At 40.5% G+C, this 24,073-nt stretch overlaps 1 protein-coding gene across 5 annotated transcripts in view; it reads left to right on the plus strand.

The window, feature by feature from the left end:
* Positions 1–24,073, plus strand: part of LOC122555053 (glutamate receptor ionotropic, kainate 1) — a 321,843-nt gene that overhangs the window by 212,992 nt on the left and 84,778 nt on the right. For all 5 annotated transcript variants that reach the window (XM_043700697.2, XM_087992908.1, XM_043700698.2 and 2 more), the window contains exons 4-6: positions 870–1,051; positions 3,045–3,098; positions 17,565–17,738. In XM_043700697.2, coding sequence (XP_043556632.1) covers positions 870–1,051; positions 3,045–3,098; positions 17,565–17,738 — 410 coding nt within the window. The remainder of the gene's footprint in view (positions 1–869; positions 1,052–3,044; positions 3,099–17,564; positions 17,739–24,073) is intronic.

The following is a 24,073-nucleotide window of genomic DNA, read 5'->3' on the forward strand; positions in this document are numbered from 1 at the left end:
ACAACCTCAATTATCCGAGTTTTAGATAATCCAAACAAGATTTCATGGTCCCATAAAAATACTATCCATTATCAGAACAATCCATTATCCAAACAAAATACTCCCCACCCGTCTCGTTCGGATAATTGAGGTTGTTCTGTCTTTCAGTTAATTCACCTCTGACAGTTCACATGTTTGTAGGAGTCATTGTTTGGAGAACTTGACTTGAGACCCCATCTCCAACATACATTTGCTCGAGAGAGAGAGGGGGGGACTTCTTGCTAGTTACATGTGATTGTGAAACACTGTTTTTGCACCTTGTACGTAAAGATTACAAGTCCCTTATTATTCGCAGAGAATATGTTGGTATCTTAGCAATAACAGGATGAAAAGTCAAAAGACATTCACATACATCAGCGATTCAATAGCTGTTGATTAGATTTCAGTCCTACTTTTGGAATAACATAGCCTAAAAGGATTATGGTTTCAAGTAAAATGTGCTCACCTGTATATTTATAATTTTTTTAAAGATCAAGTTTCTGTGGGAGCCTTGGCATATATTAAAATTAACCAGTGGAATGTATGATCAATGAATCATGTACAGCATACATAGAGGTTTTGAATATGCACCATTGGTGTACAAGGCTTCCTATCTGAAGCAGGTCATAAACTTATTGTATAATGTAATGATCTTAGGTCTCAAAGGAGCTCTACCCAACAAGTAGATAAGGACAATTAACTCAGATCTACAGAACAGATTACACTTAATCAAATTTTCTTGAAATTTGAAGAAATAGATACATAGGTAGTTAATTAGTAAGTTAAACTGTATTTTTTGGGGATTTACCATTATACAATTTTAATTAAATGTTGTGCTTTTTATTCACCAGGTCTCATACGTTTACAAGAGTTAATGAAAGCCCCCTCCAGGTATAATATTAAAGTTAAAATTCGTCAGTTGCCATCAGGCAATAGAGATGCTAAACCTCTTCTGAAGCAGATGAAAAGGGGGAAAGAGTTCTTTGTGATATTTGACTGTACATACACTACTGCTGCCCAAATATTGAAACAGGTAATTGAAATCCCTTATGTTCATTTGCTTGCAATAGGATGCCTGGATGCTTTCCATTCTGTGATCAAACTGCCGTAGTTTAACTGACTGTACAAAAATGGTTTAGCTGAAGCCTTCCTGGATGAGTTGCATTGAAGAACCTTATGTAATCAATAGGACAAGTGACAGGTTCTTTTTTCATCAACCTCGTCCTTTCTGTTCTTAAAACTACCCTGCCTCCATGGATTCATCCTTAGGGGCCTCATAAGGCACATCATTGAAACAACTGAATGAAGTATTGGACACTATTGACCCAGAAACTATAGGCTACTCTCTCATTGGAGAGAGGTGACTGCTAGACAGTTTAACCTGAGGTCACTTGACTCAGATGAGGGGCAATTGTCATGAATAACAAGAAGGGAAAATTAAGTCTGTTGAAGGATAAAGGTGTGATAAAACTGTTATGATATGTAATACATATATGATTTGCTGAATATAATGAAAAGGATCAAATATTTAGAAGATGAAAGCCTTTCCAGTATACTCGAGCGCCATTAGTTGGAGTACACAATGCCTCTACTTGGGGAGCTCTGCCCTGAGTGAAGAAAACTTGTAGTTCTGGCAAAGCCATGAGTCCAGCCTTCCTGCTGTACAATCTTCAATGTGATAAAATTGCTGGTTCTGATCAGTGCTGCATCTGTCACACCCAAGTGCAGACAATAAATTGATTATGTCATCTGATGTGGCCTGGAATGAGGTATAATCATTCAGAATGATGGTTCCTTTAGAGGAAACGATACTGCGGATGCTGGAGATCAGAAATTAAAACAAAATTCTGGAGAAATCTTGAGAGTCACAGGCAATGACAATTGTTCATGTCAGAAATTCAGGATGATTGTGAATCACGACAATATCATATTTCAAAATAATACACAGAACACAATGTTAAACAACAAGTTTTTAAAATGAGTATTCCATGATGCACAATATCTCTGAGGAATCTTTCTCTGATGTATTTAAAGTGATGAATGAGCTGTTACATTATTTTTTGAAATTCATGTCAGCCTCTGTCCATTGAAGAATCAATTATAAATGTCAATGTCTGGATACAATATCAGTATGTTTGTAAGTGGCATAGTGATTTGAATTTCCATATGCCATAATGCTTTGACTTTAAAACATGGTTGATTAAAGTACACTGAAAATTACTGACAAAACGGTTATGTTTTTCTGCAATTGCAAAGTGTGACTATGAAGCAACTTCTAAGCTTCAATGCAACTATATAGTGTCCATAAACCAGTAAAGACGTTAGCAAAGAATTCAAATGCAAGAATAATTATTCGAAGAAATGTTGCCACTAACCATACTCCTAGACTTATTTTCATCTCACTACATTTTATTCCAGTACCATCATCCCTGAATCTGCCACTACTCACTTGACTTACCTCTGTTTATACATTCATGGTCAACATGCAAGTCATCGCTGTCCCAATATACTCTCTGTGCTCTTTGCTGGATCCCACTTATCTCAGTGCTGCAGGGCACCCAGCAACGTTAACCTGCTTGCTGCTTCCCCTTAGTGAGCTTCACTGTTTCACTATTCAGTTCTAGAAACATAGTAATGAACAATTCAGCCTGCTGACATCTCCGCTACACAGTAAATCTCCAGCTGTGTTGTGCAATGATACCTTAAACTTAGGCCCTGTACTGGCATATAATACAAAAATCTCTTATTCCTCATTATATGAGGAAGAGTGAGCAAGCTCTTTGGATGTCTGGGCTAGAATTTATTGGAAGATCAATATCATCAAAACAAATCAATTGGTCATTTGCAGCTGATTGTGGCATTTTGCGATGTTTAAATTGACTGCTGCCTTTTCTTCCATAAAATCAGTGACTAAAATTCAAAGAATCTCCTAAACTTGTGAAATATTTTAGAAAAATTTAAGATGTAAGTGTTCTATGTAAAGGCAATTTCTTTATTTGTTTAACACTGATTTGTTCCTTTTGCAGATCCTCTCAATGGGAATGATGACTGAATATTATCATTATTTTTTCACTACACTGGTAAGGCACTAAAAACAATTATTTTTGGAGACTTGTGGTCCTGCTTTGTTTGTTTCTTGCTGAAGTGCCAATATGGAATTGGTGTTGGAAGCAATAATTACCAAACCTTTCAAGTATTAAATGTACCAATACTGTAACAAAAGTTACTGAACATCTATATAAGCAGTTGTATCACAGTTATTTCATATCATACTGGACCAAGGTCTGATGGACAAAGTGCTAGTGAAGCCTTGATCTACATAGCTTCTATATAGAGTTTATAAGCAATAAATATCAACGCATTGCACTAGCCTTTATTTGTCTCAAACTTCTAGAGCTCCTAATGATATTCCTTCAGAATCTCTCTTAATGTTTTTGTTCCCCAACAAGCATAAATGTTCACAAACTTTATACACAAATTCTGAAGTTGACCCTGAATATACTCCAATCTCACTATGTCTTGTGGAATGATACTTTATTGCTTTGATATACAGACTGTAGTGAGTGTTGTGGTATTTTGCATATGGCTGTATACATAAAGGTAATAGGATAGTTCTAAACTCCTTTCAAACAATATGACAAGCTATCTTGAACTTTGGGTAGTGAGAGCAATTGTGCTTTACTTTTTATTGTTAAATTTTGCTGCCAGCCAATAGTGAATATAATTAAATTCTTCTCCCCATTTCATTTTCTTGATATATCTGTGATTGCAAATGGTCCATATTTTATATATTGCTATCTCTTGCCTGGATACTGATGTATGGAATTGAAGGACCACTTTATAACCATTGACTGTGCAGTATGAATGTCAGATTGATGTGGATATCTTATAAACATACAAATGAACAGCAGAAGTAAGCCAGTCAACTCCTCCAGCCTGCTTCGCCCATTCAATAAAAGCAGGACTGATCTGTATGTGCTGTGCATTCCCATCTAAACTGAAGAGAGGACCATTTTGCTTAGACACAATAGTCTGTCACACTGATTCTCAATGGCTGTGTCTGGGACAGTAAGCTTGACTCCTTCGCACCTTCACAAGTGGTGAAGTGCCAATAGTAGTCCATTCCTGCAGTACCTGTGTTCTGAAATCACTTGCATTGCAAGTAGAGCATAGAATTGCATATTCAGAATAAGTCATTGTTATTGAATTTAGTAGCACATCACTTGTCAGCAGAATCAAGCAGCCTGCAGCTTCTGCTGCACTGCAGGATTTGAAAGAGATTTGAGAACATACTACACATGCATATGAGCCTTGATAAAATGTTGCAAAGTTCAACGTAGCTAATTTATGGCTTCATCACCATAATGCTGACAAGATTTTTCCTCTCATTACGAATGTTGCAGTTTGCAATGGCAAGAGGCTCAGTGTGTGCTTATAACCCCTTGAAAGATGGAGATGTGTTCATTGTAATTACTATTTTAAGTTTTTTGATCTTTTGCATACTTGATATCGTGAAACAGAGGCGTAGGTAGATTCCAATTCCCTATTCCTTCCATGGAACATATGCTAGGCTTCACATCGAGGTAGCTTTCAGTAACATACCCAGGATAATGAACAGAATACGCTTTCTATCAGGTATCTGAGCTACTAGAAATTTTCCCATGCCTAAACTTAACTTGCCTCTTTCTCTCACCTTCAATGCATAATACAGTATAACAGCATCACACCTCATTTTAAACTATTACTGCCAGAATTCTACTTCCCCATGTAGCATGAACAATTTGGTTGTGCAATGTGCTTTTGAATAATACTACAACTCGTCATTGATGCCAGATCTTGGAGGTCTCCACGCTAAAGATTTTGGGTTAAGACTCAATCCACCTTATACCTATTCTCCTTGTCAGGATTGAAGTCATTCAATTAAGTTTCACATTTCTCACTGTCTAAATGTGGTCCAGCTTTCAGTAACTTGGATGGAGGTCTCTTGCCCTGTTATTAGCCCTGCTGGCTGGAAGATGTGAGTGGTCATACCTGCAGCGGTTTTAGCCCAGAGGCCCCAGACCTACTGAGGGTCTTGCCCAGATGCAGGTTCACCCTGCTCAGCTGGAACTTTTGCAGGCTTTGGAATCACAGGAAAGCAAGAGGTGGAGGGACCAGTCATTTCTGCAGTGTCCTGAGAGGAAAATTTATGAGGGCTTGAGTATGGCTCCTCCTCCATCTCGGTATATGCTGGCACCACCCTTTCAGACAGGAAGGGGTGGCTGAATTGGGGTCAAGATGCACCTTCCCCTTACCATTGATGCTAAGCCAGCTATGCTGATGGCGTGTAGGTCTGCAATGCATACCCAGCTGACACTGGGTGCACCAGACGTGGCTGTCTATGTCAGTCAATTGTCCGTCGAAGCAGTTAGACGCACATGTGTCAAAGCCACCTGTAGATCTTCATCCTTCAATGCAGCTTAACAAGTGTTTCTGACAAATCTGCCTGCTGTTCCTGTGCCTATCTGTTCAGTGTGACAGCATGATTAATGGCCAGGGCCAGGCAAGCATCCTTTGTCTAGGCTAAATGATTCCTAGCCTGCAGCAGTCCTCTGACTGTCAGTGACTTGAGGCATTTCTTCCTTGACTTGCTGAGGAGACGGTGTCAGTGATGTGTTCAACAGGCTGTGCTCCTGAGTCTAATGTAAAGAGACAGCCAACTTAGTTCAAAGCCTCTGAAGTGGAGGGGAGAGCAGGGAAAAGTAAACTTTGAGAGTGCAGTGACTTCCTCCTTAGTGCCTCCTGGACAGGACTCTTTTTGGCTATGTTTACCGTGTGCCATTGGTGCTCACAACAGAGAAGAGAGGAGGGAGAAAAGCTTGCGCAGCTTAAGAATGGGTTGATACTGGAGCAATGCGCAATGTGGCACAATGGGCTTTCCGGTCGGCCTTTAAGGTCACGCCGCTCCAAATGAGTGGTTGTGCTCTTCTCTAACTCCCTTAGGAAGTTTCTCTTTGTATGGGGACAGGAACCTGATTTTCAAGCCTCCTCCCACTACCTACAAATTGGAATTCAGTCAGGAACACGTCAAATGATCCAAAAACAGAAATTATTAAATGTCAAAAGGTAAGATTCATTAGACTCAAAATGTTAACTCTGCTTTTTTTCCACAGATGCTGCCTGACCTGCTGAGTTCCTCCAGCAATTTCTGTTTTTGTTACAGACTTGCAGCATTTGTAGTTCTTTGTTGTATCTTACATTTTACTTAATGTTCATTCATATGCATGGCAAATAAAGTGGGCACTTCTTTTATAAGGATCTTGTGAAAATTCTGATCTAGTTTTGTTCAGTTGAAATCTAACTAGAAAGCTAGAATAATATTCATTTTAGATTGCTTCCCACTGGGCAATAAAATGTATCTAGTCATGCATCAGCTCAGGGTGTGCACTGCCATGAGCAGTGTTTTGCTGATACATTACTGCTGCATACACTGGGTTATGTACTTCTGGTATATTACTGCCGCATACATTGGGCTGTGTTTTGCTTATGCCTTATACAGCCCAATGTATGCAGCAGCATTACTGCTGCATATATTTGGCAGAGTATTACTGATTAATTACTGCTGCATACGTTGTTTTTAAACCTATTAATATTGACACCCATCTAATCATCAGCACAGGCTCCATCTCCTTCAGTAATAAATCACTTAACTTTAGCCCAAACTCTTACAAAAAAATAAATAATCTGCATCAAAACATATGCAAATTGCACTATTGTTCCTGAATGTCATTCGTATTTTTTGAATCACTAGACAACTTATTGGAGCTCTTGACAGTCACTTGGAATATTTCACAAGTAATACCGAGCAGTATTAACCCATTGAGAAGTGCGTTTTATATTTTGTTTAATGTTCATTTTTAAGAATGAAAGAAATTGAATCTTTAAGCAGACGTATAGAAATATTTATTATTGTCTCAAAACTAATGGCATGAAAATCAAATTTCTGCATTCTGTGGTCAAGAAAAAGAAATTTAGCCAGTTACAATAATCCTGAGAACTGGGTGGTGTAATGATAACTCAGTGCCCTTTTGCTTCTGCATTCTATGTTTGATCCCAGCTCAAAATAATGGTTCGAAGGTTTCCTGTTACAGTCAGCTGGAAGCTCTGGAAGTGAAGCTAGTTTGAGTGGTGTCCTTGTACATGTGAGATTCTATGGCTCAAAAACTGCTCAGAATTTGTCACTTGGTTGACAGCCTCACAACTAAAAGGCCATGGGAATGACTGGAGTGAAGCAAAGAAATAATGAGCTGAATGCTAGTATTTCTGAACTCATTGACTTCAAGAGACAGCAAGTTATGAACTATTAAGCACAGAAACCAATCTGATGTAACTGGGACTCAATTTTAGGTTTGCTAAAATATTATGTTAAATTAGAATAGAGAATGCATTAACTTTTTTTTTGTTGATTTTGTTACTAACCAACACTTGCTGGTTGTTGGTAAAGTGATGGGGGAGTGGGGGGGGGGGGGGGGGATTCCACTTGACAGTTTGGTTAACATAAATTCACTTTCTTTTTCCAAAACAAAGGGAGAAAATTTTCCATAAACCTGACCTTTCCTTAGATTCTCTCAACTAAACAAACAATGCATTTTGGATTATTAAGGTCATCCTCATCATAATAGTGCCCAACTTCTTCAGGTAACAATTCAAGCAGCTACACTTGTAACACACCCAGTGGTGTCCAACCGCCCTAAGTCTTGCTGAGGTTTGCAGGAAATGTCAGAGTACCCAGTTTACTCAAGCACCATTACAGCACTATTCCCATTACAGGTGCAGGTCGTTCTGCTATAACGTGACAGTTGTGTTCCTCTGTGGTCTCACTCTATAGAAAATCGTGCTGTAGAAGGTCGCTAATAGCAAATTATTATACCCGTTGTAGAAGGTTCACATTATCCAAACAATGTCCACACGTTATAGCCAATTCGCACTGATGAAATGTATGCTATAGCAGATTGACCTGTACACCTGCAGTAGTCAGCTGCCTCTCATTCACAACAGCCGCAGTGCTCCATTGACATTATAGAAGTTGAAGTTGCTCAGAACTTTTGAACCTCGTGTGCCACTTGGCTCTCTGTTATAGGGAAATAATCATTTTTTAAAAAGTTTAAATGAAATGACCTTTAACATTCTTTAAGTTCAGGTTTATTTATTGATCAGACCCTCCAAACTGAAGGGCAGTATCTCAGTCCAAATTGCACCAGTGGAATGACAACTCCTGGTGTAGGCCACCGTTTTCTTTGCCTCCATCTTAAAGCTTTCTCCCTGGCCCGAGGTGAACAGGTTTCCAATAGAGTTCTGGTAAGACAAGTAATTCAGTGATGATACTGTGGCTTTAAGAAGTGTATCTTGTCCTTTATTTTAATGAAGAAGGGTTGAGACAGAGGTGATGAACAATCTACTCAAAGCCAAATAAAGTAAACAACTTGTTTTTTTTAAGTTGTAACAATAGAAGCAACCTGAATGGGTGGAGTCAAGCTCCTATATAATCAGGATTTTTACTTTCAGTAGTTACTGGGGTCTTGAAGCTGGATATGGAAATTCTTATTCCTCTGTCTGATACAGCTGGTGTTCTCTTCCTGCTGCTTGAAATGCATGTGAGACAATATGCTATATTGAATTTGCCTTTGCCAAGTGTGTGTTTACAGGATGTGACTGTATTGGAACAGTTAATTAGAACAAGAACAAAGAACAAAGAAAATTTACAGCCCAGGAACAGGCCATTCGGCCCTCCAAGCCTGAGTCGATTCAAATGTACTGTCTAAACCTGTCGGTCAATTCCTAAGCATCTGTATCCCTCTACTCCCCACCTACTCATGCATTTATCCAGACGCATCTTAAATGAATCTACCGTGCCTGCCTCTACCACCTCTGCTGGCAATGCGTTCCAAATGCCCACCACCCTCTGAGTGAAGTACTTGCTGCGTGTATCCCCCTTAAACTTTCCACCTCTCACCTTGTAAGTGTGAGCTCATGTTATTGAATCCTTCACCCTGGGAAAAAGCTTGTCTCTATCCACACTGTCTATACCCTTCATGATTTTATCAATCTCAATCAGGTCTCCCCTCAATCTCCTTTTTTCTAAAGAAAGTAAACCTAACCTACTCAATCTCTCTTCATAGCTAGCACCTTCCATACCAGGCAACATCCTCGTAAACCTTCTCTGCACCCTCTCCAAAGTGTCCACCTCCTTTTGGTAATGTGGCGACTAGAACTGTATTCCAAAAGTGGCACCACATCTCACTTGAGATCATAGTGTGCCAACACCTTAGATGATGATACCTGCTTTTCCACTTCCTTAACCACTAGTGGAGACCAGTAGGAACATACCAATAAGGTAATCACAGAACTACTCACTGGTGTATCATAAGATCATAACTAAGTCGCAGATCTCAATCAATCAACTTGGGGTGATGTGAAGTTAAATGAGAGTGAGATGTAGGAAACTAGATGACCAAACTCAACTCACCACCCACAAAACACCTAAAATTTTTCAAATTCCAGCACATAGAACTGGGCAGTGAAGAGTCAAAACTTAGACATGTGACAAGGCTCAGTGAACAAGTCTGAATGCCAGTATACAAAAGGTTAAGATGAAGAGATTGAATATGAACATTGTTGAAGTTTTTGTATTAATATTTCATATCTATTAATCATATTTATACCGTATATAAGCAAAAAGACAAAATATTACTTGTGTCATTCATCATGCTGAGGGGGTGTTATGGTAAGGATAAACATAGACTATTAATATTTACCTTCAATCATGTTATTTTAATACCTGAGACAAATATGGTTTAAAAAAGACAAAAACTGAACTAAAATAGCTTCTGTGATCACCTAACCTGGTTGAACCAAAACTCATCAATAAACAAGGATTAATCTGAACTGAAATGAACATTGTTACAAAAGGGAAGTGAAATACATTCCTGTCTGTATTGGCTGATTCATACCTTTCTGGATGTTACACATTGTTATGGAATGTTGGCTGTGGAGTATTCAATTTGAAATAAATAATAAGCAGTCTTAGGAATACACAAATGGCCCAAGCAACAGCTGTTTCTGAGCAGGAGACAAGGAAGAATAAATTGAAGCAAGAACTGAAGACATTCTCTCTACTTGTCTCTCGCTCAAATTGAAAACTCAATACTCCATGAAAAAGCAACTTGGAAAAACTAACATTCACCAAGAAATCAAGATTACCTGCAAGCTTCACCACTCCTCAAGAAACACTTGGGACTCCAATTTCTCTCTTGCTTCTCAAAACTCTAAATTTTGGAAGCTATAACTGGCTATCCCTTCTTACCTGGATAAAGACCCTCCTCCCTATCCTTTTGTTTTAAAGTTTATTACCAATGTTGCATGTGTTTGAAGTCGTATTTTCTTATTTTGCTTAGATTTGATAGATATTAAACTCACTCTCTTCCATTTGAGAAACCCTTGGAATTGGCCTTCCTTAATTTTTCATCTGGTTAACTAAGTTTACTTGAAGTGTGATAACTACATGATTAAAAAAAAATGAAAATAGCTGTTGTAGTTGACCAAGAAGTGGTTAAAAGTAGGGAAATGAACACCCCACCTCGCCAGTCATATATAGCTTATTCTGGCAGCTGATACAGTTCTTTTCAAAATAGTCTATATAAGAACAAGCTGTGCTTATTGGATTGGATATCTGATATGCACCTCAAAATAATAGATCATATGTATATAAATACCAGCTTCTAGTTCCATCCTCTTACTGCCAGGTTATATGAGTTGTGGGTTGTAACAATAACTTAGCACAACTAGCCATTGACCTTTTTGTATTAATCTTCGATAACTTTGACAGATCACATCCATAGAAAAAAACATCCTTACATAAAAGAGATAATTGAAATGAAGAAAAGAGATTATCATACTCGGAAGCATCAAGCTGTACCCACTCAGGAGTGGCAGGTAACTTGTTAAAAAAGTTTAAAGGTCAATTATCAGAGATTAGCTGGAATTTTCCCGCTGGCATCTGGAAGCCTGGTAACATCATTGAAGGGGCCTCAGGCAAAGTGATCTGCCGACTGTTGCCAATTTTAATTTCAAATGCTAAATCTGACCTTAACTGCAAAAGCAGAAAATGCTTCACGCTGAAGACCCTCATAGTAGCCCTACTTTCAAGATCCTGCCTGCTATATTTAATAGTATAGCCTTACTGTTCATGCTTCTGGATCAATGGTGCTGGAAGAGCACAGCAGTTCAGGCAGCATCCGAGGAGCTTCAGCAAAATCGACGTTTCGGGCAAAAGCCCTTCATCAGGAATAAAGGCAGAGAGCCTGAAGCGTGGAGAGATAAGCTAGGGGAGGGTGGGGGTGGGGAGAGAGTAGCATAGAGTACGATGGGTGAGTGGGGGAGGAGATGAAGGTAATAGGTCAAGGAGGAGAGGGTGGAGTGGATAGGTGGAAAAGGAGCTAGGCAGGTCGGACAAGTCCGGACAAGTCAAGGGGACTGGAAGTTTGAAACTAGGAAGAGGTGGAGGAAGGGGAAATGAGGAAGCTGTTGAAGTCCACATTGATGCCCTGGGGTTGAAGTGTTCCGAGGCGGAAGATGAGGAGTTCTTCCTCCAGGCGACTGGTGGTGAGGGAGCGGCGGTGAAGGAGGCCCAGGACCTCCATGTCCTCGGCAGAGTGGGAGGGGGAGTTGAAATGTTGGGCCACGGGGCGGTTTGGTTGATTGGTGCGGGTGTCTCGGAGATGTTCCCTAAAGCGCTCTGCTAGGAGGCGCCCAGTCTCCCCAATGTAGAGGAGACCGCATCGGGAGCAACGGATACAATAAATGATATTAGTGGATGTGCAGGTAAAATTTTGATGGATATGGAAGGCTCCTTTAGGGCCTTGGATAGAGGTGAGGGAGGAGGTGTGGGCACAGGTTTTACAGTTCCTGCGGTGGCAGGGGAAAGTGCCAGGATGGGAGGGTGGGTCGTAGGGGGGCGTGGACGTGACCAGGTAGTCACGGAGGGAACGGTCTTTGCGGAAGGCGGAAAGGGGTGGGGAGGGAAATATATCCCTGGTGGTGGGGTCTTTTTGGAGGTGGCGGAAATGTCGGCGGATGATTTGGTTTATGCGGAGGTTTGTAGGGTGGAAGGTGAGCACCAGGGGCGTTCTGTCCTTGTTACGGTTGGAGGGGTGGGGTCTGAGGGCGGAGGTGCGGGATGTGGACGAGATGCGTTGGAGGGCATCTTTAACCACGTGGGAAGGGAAATTGCGGTCTCTAAAGAAGGAAGCCATCTGGTGTGTTCTGTGGTGGAACTGGTCCTCCTGGGAGCAGATACGGCGGAGGCGGAGGAATTGGGAATACGGGATGGCATTTTTGCAAGAGATAGGGTGGGAAGAGGTGTAATCCAGGTAGCTGTGGGAGTCGGTGGGTTTGTAAAAAATGTCGGTGTCAAGTCGGTCGTCACTAATGGAGATGGAGAGGTCCAGGAAGGGGAGGGAGGTGTCAGAGATGGTCCAGGTAAATTTAAGGTCAGGGTGGAATGTGTTGGTGAAGTTGATGAATTGCTCAACCTCCTCGCGGGAGCACGAGGTGGCGCCAATGCAGTCATCAATGTAGTGGAGGAAGAGGTGGGGAGTGGTGCCGGTGTAATTATGGAAGATCAACTGTTCTACATAGCCAACAAAGAGACAGGCATAGCTGGGGCCCATACGTGTGCCCATGGCTACCCCTTTGGTCTGGAGGAAGTGGGAGGATTCAAAGGAGAAATTGTTAAGGGTGAGGACCAGTTCGGCCAAACGAATGAGAGTTTCGGTGGAAGGGTACTGTTGGGGACGTCTGGAGAGGAAAAAACGGAGGGCTTGGAGGCCCTGGTCATGGCAGATGGAGGTTTAGAGGGATTGGATATCCATGGTGAAGATGAGGCATTGGGGGCCGGGGAAACGGAAGTCTTGGAGGAGGTGGAGGGCGTGGGTGGTGTCTCGAACGTATGTGGGGAGTTCCTGGACTAGGGGGGAATAGGACAGTGTCGAGGTAGGTAGAGATAAGTTCAGTGGGACAGGAGCATGCTGAGACAATGGGTCGGCCAGGGTGGTCAGGCTTGTGGATCTTGGGAAGGAGGTAGAACCGGGCAGTGCGGGGTTCCCAGACTATGAGGTTGGAAGCTGTGGGTGGGAGATCTCCTGAGGTGATGTGGTTCTGTATGGTCTGGGAGATGATGGTTTGGTGATAGGGGGTGGGGTCATGGTCGAGTGGGCAGTAGGAAGAGGTGTCCTCGAGTTGGCATTTGGCTTCAGCGGTGTAGAGGTCAGTGCGCCAGACTATCACTGCGCCCCCTTTATCCGCTGGCTTGATGGTGAGGTTGGGATTAGTCCATGCTGTCTGGTTCTTTAATTAGAGAACACTTCGGCCTCCAGTATTCCAAAGTAAATTACTTTTGGATCTTTCCTCAGAGTTGAAGTTTCTTATTCCTCAACATTCTGGGAAATCTTACCTGTACACCTTCAATTCAGATCATACCCTTCGGTAATGTGATGACCAGAACTATAGACACTACAAGAAATATCAGTAAACTGGAAATTCGACTAACTTGCCTCGGAGATACAGAATTAAAACTAATGTCATCATCTAGATCTCTTATTTTCACCTCCCCACTGTTACCTGACAGTCGAGAGTGTAGTGCTGGAAAAGCACAGCAGGTCAGGCAGCATCCGAGGAGCAGCAGAATCAATGTTTCAGGCATAAACCCTTATTAGGAATGAGACAGTATCACGTCTCAGCTCATCTGCTATTGAAGTTTTCATCATGGCCTTTCTTACCTCTAGACTTGATGACCTCTTGACTGACCTTCTGTGTTCCACTCTCTGTAAATTTGAGGTATCTTCACCTCATTCAACCATTGCCATTGGGTTGCTGATTTACATTAGCTCTTACTAAAATATTGCTTTGAAAATTTGCATCCTAGTCTTCAAATCCTGTCAGGATTTCACACCTCCCTATCTGTGTAATCTTCTCAAACACCACAATCTGAAAGGCCAACTATACCAAAATTTGGCAGGATTTGGGAATGTAGATTGGGAGCAGCTGTTTGAAGGTAAATCCACATTTGATATGTGGGAAGCTTTTAAAGAGTGCAGGAGAGACATGTCTCTGTGAAAATGAGGGATAGAAATGGCAAGGTTAGGGAACCATGGATGACAGGTAAAATTGTGAGACTAGCTAAGAGGAATAAGGAAGGTCTAGGCACCTGAAGACAGACGAACTTTGGAAGAATATCGGGAATGTAGGACCAATTTGAAACAATGAATTAAGAGGGCTAAAAGGGGTCACGCGATAACTTTAGCAAACAGGGCTACTGAAATTCCCAAAGCCTTTTCTTCATATAAAGGAGCAAAGCCGGAAAGTTATGTGTGGAGTCAGAGAAAATGGGTGAGATACTTAACAAGTATTATGCATCGGTATTCACCGAGGAGAGGGACGTGACGGATGTTGAGGTTAGGGATAGATGTTTGATTACTCTAGGTCAAGTCGGCGTAAGGATGGAGGAAGTGTTGAGTATTCTAAAAGGCATTAAGTTGGACAAGTCCCCAGGTCCAATGGGATTTATCCCAGGTTACTGAGGGAAGGAAGAGAGGAAATAGCTGGGGCCTTAACAGATATCTTTGCAGTATCCTTGAACATGAGTAAGTTCCTCATTGCTAATGTTGTCCCCTTGTTTAAGAAGGATAGCAGGGATAATCCAGGTAATTGTAGACTGGTAAGCCTGACGCCAGTGGTAAGGAAGCTGCTGGAAAAGATACTAAGGGATAGGCAGCATGGTTTCGTGCAGGGAAGGTCATGTCTTATCAACTTTATAGAATTCTTTGAGGAAGTGACAAAGTTGATTGATGAGGGAAGGGCTGTAGATATCATATACATGGACTTCAGTAAGGTGTTTGATAAAGTTCCCCATGGTAGGCTGATGGAGAAGGTGAAGTCACATGGAGTCTAAGTATACTAGCTATATGGATAAAGAACTGGCTGGGCAGGAGACAGAGATAAGTAGTGGAAGGGAGTTTCTCAAAATGGAGAACTGTGACCAGTGGTGTTCCACAGGGATACATGCTAGGACCACTGTTGTTTGTGATATACATAAATGATTTGGAGGAAGGTATAGGTGATCTGATTAGCAAGTTTGCAGATGACATTAAGATTGGCAATAGCAGATAGTGAAGGGGACTGACTGTAAGAGAATACAGCAGAATATAGCTAGATTGGTGAGTTGAGCAGAGAAATGGCAGATGAAGTACAGTCCGGGCAAATACGAGGTGATGCATTTTGGAAGATCCAATTCAAGAGCAAACTGTACAGTAAATGGAAAAGCCCTGGGGAAAATTGATGTACAGAGAGATCTAGATGCTCAGGTCCAATGTAACCTGATGGTGGCAAGCAAGGTCAATAGAGTGGTCAAGAAGGCATATGGCATGCTTTCCTTCATTGGATGGGGTATTAAGTACAAGAGTTGGCAGGTCATGTTACAGTTGTATAAGAGTTTGGTTCGGCCACATTTGGAGTACTGTGTACAGTTCTGGAAGCCACATTACCAGAAGAATGTGGATGCTTTGGAGAGGATGCAGAGGAGGTTCACCAGGGTGTTTCCTGGAGGGCGCTAGCTGTGAAGAGAAGTTATAGAGTCATAGAGATGTGCAGCATGGAAACAGACCCTTCGGTCCAACCCATCCATGCCGACCAGATATCCCAACCCAATCTTGTCCCACCTGCCAGCACCCGGCCCATATCCCTCCAAACCCTTCCTATTCATATACCCATCCAAATGCCTCTAAATGTTGCAATTGTACCAGCCTCCACCACTTCCTCTGGCAGCTCATTCTATTCACGTACCACCCTCTGTGTGAAAACGTTGCCCCGTAGGTCTCTTTTATATCTTTCCCCTCTCACCCTAAACCTATGTCCTCTAGTTCTGGACTCCCTGATCCCAGGGAAAAGACTTTGCCTATTTATCCTATCCATGCCCCTCATAATTTTGTAAACCTCTATAAGGTCACCCCTCTGCCTCCGACACTCCAGGGAAAGCAGCCCCAGCCTGTTCAGCCTCTCCCTATAGCTCAAATCCTCCAATCCTGGCAACATCCTTATAAATCTTTTCTGATCCCTTTCAAGTTTCACAACATCTTTCTGATAGGAAGGAGACCAGAATTGCACACAATATTCTAACAGTGGCCTAACGAATGTCCTGTATAGCCGCAACATGACCTCCCAACTCCTGTACTCATACTCTGACCAATAAAGGAAAGCATACCAAAAGCCTTCTTCACTATCATTTCTACCTGCGACTCCACTTTCAAGGAGCTATGAAACTGCACTCCAAGGTCTCTTTGCTCAGCAACACTCCCTAGGACCTTACCATTAAGTGTATAAGTCCTGCTAAGATTTGCTTTCCCAAAATGCAGCACCTTGCATTTATCTGAATTAAACTCCATCTGCCACTTCTCTGCCCATTGGCCCATCTGATCACGATCCTGTTGTAATCTGAGGTAACCCTCTTCGCTGTCCACTATGCCTCCAATTTTGGTGTCCTCTGCAAACTTACTAATTGTACCTCTTATGCTTGCATCCAAATTATTTATGTTGAGTAGGTTAGGATTATTTTCATTAGAAAGACAAAGGTTGAGGGGGCGACCTGATTGTGGTCTACAAAATCTTGAGAGGTATAATCAGGGTGGATAGCAAAAAGCTTTTTCCCAGAGTGGGGTACTCAATTACCAGGGGTCACAAGGTCAAAAGTGAGAGGAGAAAAGTTTAGGTGAGCTATACATGGAAAGTTCTTTACGCAGAGGGCAGTGGGTACCTGGAACACATTGCTAGCAGAGGTGGTAGAGGTGGGCATGATAGCGTCAAATAAGATGAAACTAGACAGATACATGAATGGGCAGGGAGCAAAGGGATACAGACCCTTAGAAAATAGGCAACAGGTTTAGATAGAGGATATGGATTGGCGCTGGCGTGGACGTCCGAGGGGCCTGTTGCTGTGTTATAATTTTCTTTGTTCTTTGTTCTTTGTAATCCTCCAAGGCATTTGCACTCACCAAATTCTGACTTTTCATGCATCCAGATTTTAATTGCTCCACCATTGGTGACTGTTTCTTTAATTTCCTCAATTCTAATTGCCTGAATTTTTTCCTTACACATCTCTTCTTTCTATCTCAATTTTCATATTTGAGTCACTTCTTATAGCTATATTTTTCCAATGTTTTGGTTATCTGACCATATAGTTCTTTATGTGGCTAAGTTTCATATTAGGTAAAATCTTGTGGAACAGGTGAGACCTGATGTTGACTTTTTTCTAAGATAACCTACTGCATCTTATGCCACTCCAGCAGTTCAGAAGCCAACATTTTCCTAGGATCAAGGACTGCGCCAACAGAGAGCTACCAACCAATCACAGTCACATGGGAAGACACCCAGCCACAATTTTATCTTCGATGGATCTCTCATCAAGTAGAATGCACTTGTTAATTTTAAAATTCTTGTTTTGTGGTCTACCTCTACAGGATCTGTTTGCACTGAACCTGGAACCTTATCGGTACAGTGGTGTCAACATGACTGGGTTTCGCCTTCTAAATATTGATAACCCACGAGTTGCATCCATTATTGACAAATGGGCCATGGAACAGCTTCAAGCACCATGGAAATCAGATTCAGGAATCCTGGATGGGATGATAACAGTAAGTGCCCTTTAAATCTCCAGAAAAGTCTTAAGTTTCCATTGTTGTCAATGAAATAATGTGACGTGTGTTTAAGAAGATATTAAATTAATAGCTTTTCATTTTCTCCATAAAGTACAGATTATTGCAGCTTGTAATTCTTGTCAAACAATGCAAGCAATAGGCATTCCAAATGTTGATGCTCACGTAATTCCTAATTTGTCGAATTGAAGATCATTACTATTCAACAAGCATTTTCTGGTTTCCGCATGATATTCCTACTGAAACACCTCATGTCATATTCATTATAAATGGTTAAGTGGAGCACCTCAGCAAAAGAAGTGAATGGGTCATTTATGATTTTGTGATTCAGACAGACATGCCTCATTAAGCTATTTCATGTGATAAATGAAAAGCAAAACAACCTACCAATTGAAATTATACACCTTTACAGCTGGTGACAAATGAAATTAGTTCTGGTAATCTTAGTCCGGATGGTGCCAATGAAAGAACAAAACAACTAACAGTGTGTTTGCATCCTCTGCAAGATGCACATGGAAAATGGTATGTACAGAAATGGGGTTCTAAGGGGCTCCACAATCGAATGTATTTCGTAAATCAAGACAAATAATGGAATGATACTTTCCAGATTGAATGGTAGGATGTTAGTTTATTAAAATTATAGTAAGTCTTCTTGTACATTTTCCATAGTATTGAAGTGCAGAGGCAGTGCTTAAAAATTGTCATTTTTAACTCATTTCTTGTTAGATTCAGGTGTTTTGTGAAGACAAAACAATTGTCATTTTAATCAATGGCCCCACGAATATTAAAATGTTTTATAATATTTTGTGTATTTTCCAGATGGTGTTAATTGTTGGTAGTATGTTAAATATCAAGCTACTTAAAAAGGAAAAATCTACAACATGGAAGACTTTGTTTTCTTAATTGCACAGGAGGATGTCAACAACTAAAAACGTGAAAGCATTTTATTTTCTGTTTTGCAAACAGGTTGGAAAGGGAGATGTAAATTACTTTTCTTCTGATTCTTCGTTATGCTAGTACTGTGAATGAATTCTTCCATTGATGCCCTTGGAAATAAAAGGTCCAGCAGTCACATTAAATCTAAATCTTAATTTTAAAATAGCACAATGGATGGATACTGTGCAAATGTATATGAAATAATGTCTGTATAGCAGAGCAAATACCAAATTCAAACACAACGCAACCTGTCTTTAAATAAAATCCACCATCTGAAAAGTACTTAGTGCAGCATCCATCCAAATAATTAATTGATAACTAAAAGCAAAGAAACAAATTACATAAAAAAAAGCAACAATTCATGGAAGATAAAGTAACCTTGTGATAACAAAATGCATGGAAAAATCATCATCAAAAGCAGCAACAAGGCAGAGAGAGGGAAAAAATGGGAAGAGGAGCAAGGGAGCAAAGAAAGGTATTGATGTAATAGATTTTCATCAATCGAGGCAAACAGAATAATGATATTTGTAAAGGCTCAATTGAGATTTTCTTTCACTCGTCAGAACAAGGTACTGTTTTCACAGTCTTAGAAACTGGCAGAGCTACTGCTTGTTAATGCCACCATTTTAACAGCAGTGAAGCCATTGCATTGGACGCTTATTCTCCAGTGTTGTCAATAATCACACTAATGAGCATTAGGAAACTGCTGGCATTTGCAGTCCACAGAACACTTCACAATTAATATCTGTAGCTGGTTGCTCAGGATTGCAGATTTTGGCAAAGTAACAACACACAACAATTTATAAAGAAGTTTGAATTCATGAAAGGAAATAACAAAAATCGTTTTGAGTACAATTGAGCAGACATTCAAATAGAAAAGAGAACCAATTTCTGTGATATCAACTTTCTTATACAAGCCTCAATAATTGGACTGGACAAACAATCATTTTGGTGACTCCAAGAACATATCTTCACTGTTATGAAAACAATTGACCGAAATAAGAACATTCTAAGGCCAAGTATCTGTCAGCCTTGATGGAGACTTAACATTTACAAACCATGTAGTTGATGGAAGATTTTTAGTTTCATTTATTTATGATCAATAATAGCAATGCTGCAAAATGGATTTGGCCACTAAGGATAGATTTACCTCACAGCTTCCAGGAGGGCACCACTTCAGCTGTACAGAATTTCTAACCACTCACAGAATCTGAGAGAGGAATGGCTGCAGTTCCCTGTGTGATGAAAAAAACTTTACAATGTTTTAAAATGTAGCCTTGTTTCCCTGAGATTACTTCAATGTGGCAAGCACAACTCTCTGATCAATGTTTCAGGTTGATCACCTCTTGTGAGAACCAGATAATGGATATCCAGCAAATGGAAAGGCAGAAGAGGGAGTGGATTGCAGGATTGAATTGGGGAGAGACTGGGAGTGAAGGAAAAGCAAGAAGAAAAAGGCAGAGTATTGCCAGAGTAATGTTAGAGTATTGCTTTTTTACACTGACTAGTGTAATAGTAAGTGATGTGGCATCCTGGATATCTGTATATCCATGTGCATAACAATATATTTTCTGAATCATTTGAAGTCACTTAACAATACAACATTGTTCATTCCTCAAAAAAAATTTCTTTGTATAAAATAACTTAATTTTTTTTACAAATTCTGTCTAAACAAAAAAAGTTGGAATCAACTTTTATAATGAAAGTTTAATTTGGAATACCTTTCAGATTCCCTTATATCTTCATTTCATTTTTAAAGAAAATGTTGTTTAACATATACAGTGAGTGGTAAGATGCTGTGTGTCTGTTTTGCGGAAATGATAATTGTCTGTCTCTGTCATGGGTCAGTACACTGAACTGGTGCGTGTGTTGCTGTTACTGCAGTACATGTTATGCTTGATATTGTGAATATCCCATTGGTCAGTGATGCTGCTAGTGCTGCTGATGAATTTTTATTGCATTATCAGTGACACAAGTTGAACAGAGACCTCGTTCTTATCTGTTTATTGGTTTCAATCAAATTTTCTGCAATAACACTTGGTGGTTTCCAGGTTTTCATGATTGAGTTGTGTCCATGTACAATCTGTCTAATCAAAAAAACTCCAAATTTGGCATGCCTATTGAAGTATTGGCCTTTTTCCACCTATGCATCAATGAGTTGTTGTTTTACTCCTGGCCATTTGTTTTTAGTAGCTCTGCAGATAATTTTACATCTGCCAAGAGAGAGGAAGAGCTCCAATTAACAAAGAGGTCACATGTGGACCTTTCTTTTCCGTTTTGATGCTTTGAGGGTCTCCTTGATTGTCTAACCATATCTTTCTCCTTGGATAATGTGGTGATGGAATAATGATATTGAACCTATTGAGTTCAACAATTCCTTAAAGTCTCAAGAAGTGAATTGGAGTCCTTACTCACTTATTACTCTTTTAGGAATTTCCTGCCTGGTGAACAGAACCCACACTGCTGTGATGAACAGGAACGTTGATTAATAGTCTATAATTAACATACCATTATTGGTTATGTAAAAATAAATCTGCTCCCACATCATATCATCATCTGAGTGGTACAGCACAAGTCATCATCTCTCTCTTTCTCTGCTGTGGATTTCTGTTATTTGCTCATACACTGCACGTAGATACCATTCTTTGTCGTGTCTTTATAGGTGTTTATCTAGTGTACATCAGATCTGGTTCTGAGTTTACACTTCTCCATTCCCACATGATCTTCCAGCTAAATCATCTCTGTTATTTTGGGAACCAAGATTCTTGATATAGCCAATGGAACACCATCCTGTAATGATTGGCCAATTGTGTCATAGTGGCTGCATTTCATCAAGATCTATCATGTGCTAAAGTAGCACCTGTAACTCCTCACCTTTACAGGTATCATCTATAATTTATCTTGGTCTCAATGGTATTACGCTCATTAGGTAATGGATCTTTTTTATCTTTAGCTTCTCATAGAGTGACAGACCAGAACAGGAATCTGCTGTAACCATTTTTCTTCTTAGAATGTGTAAAAATTTGGAAGAGGAGTAGGTAATTCACTACCTCATTCATCCTGAGCCTGCTCAACCATTCACTAAGATTATGGCTGATCTGATTGCAGCCCAAGTTCAATTTTCTGCATACCCCAAAACCCTTTGACCCCCTCTGTCAAAAATCTGTCTACTTCTGCCTTAAAATAGTTCAATGATCCTGCCTGTACCCTCTGGGAAGAAGTGTTTCATAGACTCTCTAATAGAAAGGAAAGTGTCCTCATATCCATCTTAAATGGGGAACACCTTATTTTTCAGCAATCAACTTGTCAAATCTCTTCAAGATCTAATATGTTTCATTGAAATTGCCTTTCACTCTTTCTTTCCTAAACTCCAATGGATATAAGCCCAGCCTGTTCAATCTTTCTTCATAAAATAGCTCGCCCTCCCCAGAAATCAGTCCAAAGAATCTTCACAGGATGAGTTCCAATACAACAATGTCCTTTCTTAAGTTAGACTTGACTGTACACAATATTCCAGATATGAACTCCTTAATTATAGAATCACACAATATAGAAAAGGACCTTCAGCCCATCAAGTATCCATCACCAAAGCTACACCAGCTCTACGCTAAGCCAGAGCCTTAAGTCCCAATCACTGTATAACTATAGCATTCTGGATGAAATCATAACTTTGAAGTCTCAAGTGTGAAACTCCCAAGAAATCACCCTCATTTAATCAATTGTATCGAAGTTCTCAGCAAATCAGATACAGAAGATACTAACCAGTTGTTAGACTTGCAACTTGATTTATGCTGAGTTTAAAGAGGAAAACAACAGTAATTATTTTGCCTGATGGGAATATTCAGAGATTTCATTGTTTCTGATTTTGCATACCTACAAGTAGTTATATACCTGTAAATGTGCTGTTTAGCCCACATTTTTGATCTTCAATTTCCATGCACGTGCATACACACCTGCTCACTGTCCTCTCCTCCTGGTGTCTCCTTGCTTGAGGCTCATGAGCAAATCCTTATTCTCTCCAAATTGCTAGCAAATTCCAACTCATGTAGACTCCCTATTAAATCTCCATATTCACCAGCTCCATCCAAAGCCCACCCCAACCTCCATGCCCCTGGCTCCACCTATAAACCTCTGCTTCTGTAGACTCTGTATCACCACCATCCCCTCCTTTGCTCCTACAGACTCACTATTGAATCCCCAGTTTCTAGAGACCTACTTTCTACTCATTTAGATTCACCAGTACTGCTCCCACTACCACAGACTCACCAGCAAGTCTCCAGCCTTATAGATTCACCAGACCACTTTGCCACCAGCCCCAACTTACCAACTTGGCACAGACAGAATTGCTAGTAAATTTCTTGTTCTTGGATTCATCAGCCCCTTGATCTTTTAGCCTTACCAATCCACTTCCCCTTCCCTCCACACTGATTGCTCTAACAGTCACACCAATGATTCCATAGAGATATAGGAGAAAGTGAGGACTGCAGATGTTGGAGATCAGAGTCAAAGAGTGTGGTGCTATAAAACCACAGTTGGTCAGGCAGCATTCGAGGAGCAGGAGAGTTGACGTTTCAGGCATAATCCCTTCATCAAGAATGGAATGTGGTTTTTCAGTACCAGACTCTTCAACTCCCATAGAGATATTTGTAGAATTACTCATGTTGACAACACTGCAAAAGCTCTTTGTCTCTCTCTCTCTCTATTGGTGCATCTGATCTCAGCTGATCTTGGAAATCTGAATGCCAGTGCTATTGGCTTTCCATCTTGTACCAGGGCTGGTCTAAGTCCCTTTCTGAAGAAACATCTACATGCCGAGTGACAGGTTTCTTTCTGTTGTAGTATTGCAGACTTGTCTTCCGGTCTAATTGTATTTTGGGTTTGCTGAAGCTCCTCTCATGTGACCCTAACTGCTGGTACTTAGCATCTTCTCTCTTGAGTTCTTGCTGTATTGCTGTGTTCTGACATGCAAAATATGGAAGAGTTCATGTACTGATTAAGCCAAAAAAACTTCTCAGATCTCTTTTCTGTCTTACTGGAATACTCTGAACAGTTTTGGCCCCCTAAAGAGAGATATACAGGCATTATTGGACAATTAGTCCAGAAAAAGTGCACTTTTCCGCAGAGAGTTGTAGAATTTGGGTTGTTAAATATATTCAAGGCTGAGATAGACAGATAGGTTTTTAATCAACAAAGAAACCAAGCATTGATGTGAAACGTCAGGCAAGTGTTATGGAAGGATCTCCATGTGTAAGTGGCAGCATGCCAAATTTCTTTGTCATCCCACTCCATCATGCTATTGAATTGTAATTCTTAGTGTCCATTGCCTTTTAGTTGCAACTGTAGTTTTATTATTGAGTATCAGATATGAATAAAGGATG

This window comes from Chiloscyllium plagiosum, unplaced genomic scaffold (genome assembly GCF_037043375.1).
Source record: "Chiloscyllium plagiosum isolate Xiang-an unplaced genomic scaffold, Cpla_swu_hap1 HiC_scaffold_12, whole genome shotgun sequence".
Taxonomy (NCBI): Eukaryota; Metazoa; Chordata; class Chondrichthyes; order Orectolobiformes; family Hemiscylliidae; genus Chiloscyllium; species Chiloscyllium plagiosum.